The sequence below is a fragment of the Panthera pardus genome, unplaced genomic scaffold, assembly GCF_024362965.1.
Source record: "Panthera pardus isolate Hobbes unplaced genomic scaffold, ASM2436296v1 HiC_scaffold_12, whole genome shotgun sequence".
Lineage (NCBI taxonomy): Eukaryota > Metazoa > Chordata > Mammalia > Carnivora > Felidae > Panthera > Panthera pardus.
The window spans coordinates 54,251,074-54,253,642 of NW_026526677.1; the positions used below are offsets into that span (position 1 = coordinate 54,251,074).

Below are 2,569 nucleotides of genomic sequence, written 5' to 3' on the forward strand. Positions count from 1 at the left end.
TAGACTAATGGTTAGTATGTTGAAAGTATTCTTCATGACTTTATGGGCAACATTATAATTAGCGTATGAAAAAGTGGAATACAATGATTGTTCTACTGGTCACGGCTGCCCCCTACTGGTCATGACTGCCCAGAGCATGTTGAAAATTCCCTTGTTAAGAGAATTTTCCTAAGGTATTAGCAAAGAAAATCATCATTCAGTGTGAACTTCATATATGTGACCAAGGTTTCTTTTGAACTCTATGTACTCAGTTTTCACACTGTATTCCTTTCTTTAATAATTGTCTTTGAAAGTACCAGGATCATTCTTTAAAAAGGTGAGTTGTGGTTGGGGCGCCTGCATGGCTCAGTAAGTTGAGCGTCCAACTTTGGCTCTTGTCATGATATCACAGTTCGTGAGTTCAAGCCCCGCGTCCGGCTCTGTGCTGACAGCTCGGAGCCTGGAGCCTGCTTTGGATTCTGCGTCTCCCTCTCTCTGCCCCTTTCCTGCTCATGCTCTGTCTCTCTCTGTCTCTCAAAACTGAATAAAGTTTAAAAAAAAAAAATGAAAAAAGTGAGTTGTGGAGAGCGTAATGTAGATTCCCAGCGGGGATGTTTTATCTGTCCCATGGTCATTGCCCTCATGGATGTGTTCTGTGTTGACCAGTGGATTACTAGACCTTCAAAGGCATAAGTTATAGATTGCCTGTCATTATATTATTTAAATGAAGTAGTAGGAGCTCAGTAAATGTGTGATGCCATTGAGAATACATGTATTTTTAGCTGCAAATATTATCTAGTCTTCATCTTCTTCATCTCATACATCTGAACCAGCTATCCAAACACTTTTTCAGAGAATGATAACAAAAACTGAGAAGGGATTTAACCCAGTAGACATACACATCAAGCCCAAACGCTTGGGCTTGTCTTCTTGTCACATATATTACTTTTGAATCCCTTTCAGAGAAAAAGATATTTCTGGTGACATCAGGAGTTCAAGTCAGTATTAACATTCTTACACTTTATTTTCTAACTCCCAGGCAGCCATTAAATACAATTATCCTTACCTAGGTTTCTTTAGAGCCCGATTTTCTGGTATTAAAACTAATCTAGTTTATGCATCTGTACCGCGCACTCTCACCACAGAGTTTCCCTTTCCATTTTTCAAAACTTGACATATCTTCAAATGAGGAAGGAATTTTCTGTCTATGAAAGGCACAAAAAGCCTCTGAAAACTAGGCTTCGTGGCAGCCAAGAAAAGAGCCAGCATTGTACTCTAGAGGAACTTCTAAAGGAATGGGATTCAGAGCTATAAAAAGAGGAGGAGAGTGATATTACTCTGCAAGCATGGGTCATGGGCGTTGTGGAATGAGATGCTAGGAAAATGCTGTGAAAGAATAACTTTTTGCCTTCTCCATAATTTTTCCAGGGCAAGCTCTTCCCAAAGTTATGGCAGTTCTTAACAACAATAATGCCAGCAACTTCATCTTCATACTGATGGACCTCTCATTGCTGGACAGCTATTCCTATCTGCTCTATCTATGTTGTGTCTTTGCTGGGCAACATCACCATAATGTACATTGTCAAGCCTGTCCCTAGCCTCCACACACCTAGGTACCTCTTCCTGTCCATGCTTTCAATGGCAGACCTGGGCCTCTCAGCTTCTACATTGCCTTCAATGACAGCTGTCTTTCTCCTGGGCCAGAGAGAGGTGGGAGCTGCAACCTGCTTTACACAACTCTTCTTCATCCATACTTTCTCGGTTATTGAATCATCTGTGCTCTTGGCCATGGCTTTGGACCGCCATGTGGCTATTCGAGAGCTTTTATGCTATGCCACCATTCTCACAACCAAGCGCATTGGGGCCATTGGGCTGGCCATTGTGATACGTAGTGCTGCTCTCCATCTGCCCCTGTTCTTGATCCTTGGAAGACGGCAATTTCAGCCTATGAATGCTCTGTCTCATTCATATTGTGTTCATCCTGATGTTTTAAGGCTAGCCAGTTCTAGCACTCTTGTGAACAGTGGCTTTGGGCTCTTTGTCATGCTCTCCACACTGGCTTTGGATGCTGTACTCATTCTCCTCTCCCACATGCTAATCTTGAGGACAGTATTGAGCATTTCTTCTAACACTGAGGGGCTCAAAGCCTTTAACACCTGCATTTCCCACAGCTGTGCTGTATTACTATTTTATACGCCACTGGTCAGCCTGTCTATGATCCATCACTTTGGGAAAAAGAAGCTACCAGCTCAGGTATATACATGCTTCTCTCCTATCTACATTTTCTTGTTCCTCTAATGCTCAACCCAATTGTCTACAGTGTTAAAACCAAAGAGATTCGGGCATGCATTCTGAAAATGTCCACCTAAAAAAACTCTGAATCACAGAGATAAAATACTGGTTTGGTAATCAGCCTGCTGACTGAACCCATCTCTGAGAGGAAACAGAGTATACAGCTTCCATCTGATGTTGATTAATTATTAAAAAAACTGACTGAAATATATTATGTATTTAAATATATACCGTTTAAAACAGCACCTATTTAATGAGAAAAAACATGTTGCTCATTCTGCAAAAATCAATATCAGCC

General features: G+C 41.3%; 1 protein-coding gene across 1 annotated transcript; it reads left to right on the forward strand.

Moving 5' to 3' along the window:
* Positions 1-1,427: 1,427 nt before the first annotated feature.
* Positions 1,428-2,348, forward strand: LOC109267000 (olfactory receptor 51G2-like). Its single transcript, XM_053900625.1, is given in 3 exon segments — positions 1,428-1,483; positions 1,485-2,235; positions 2,238-2,348. Coding segments are annotated over 3 exon segments (918 nt in total).
* Positions 2,349-2,569: the final 221 nt, after the last annotated feature.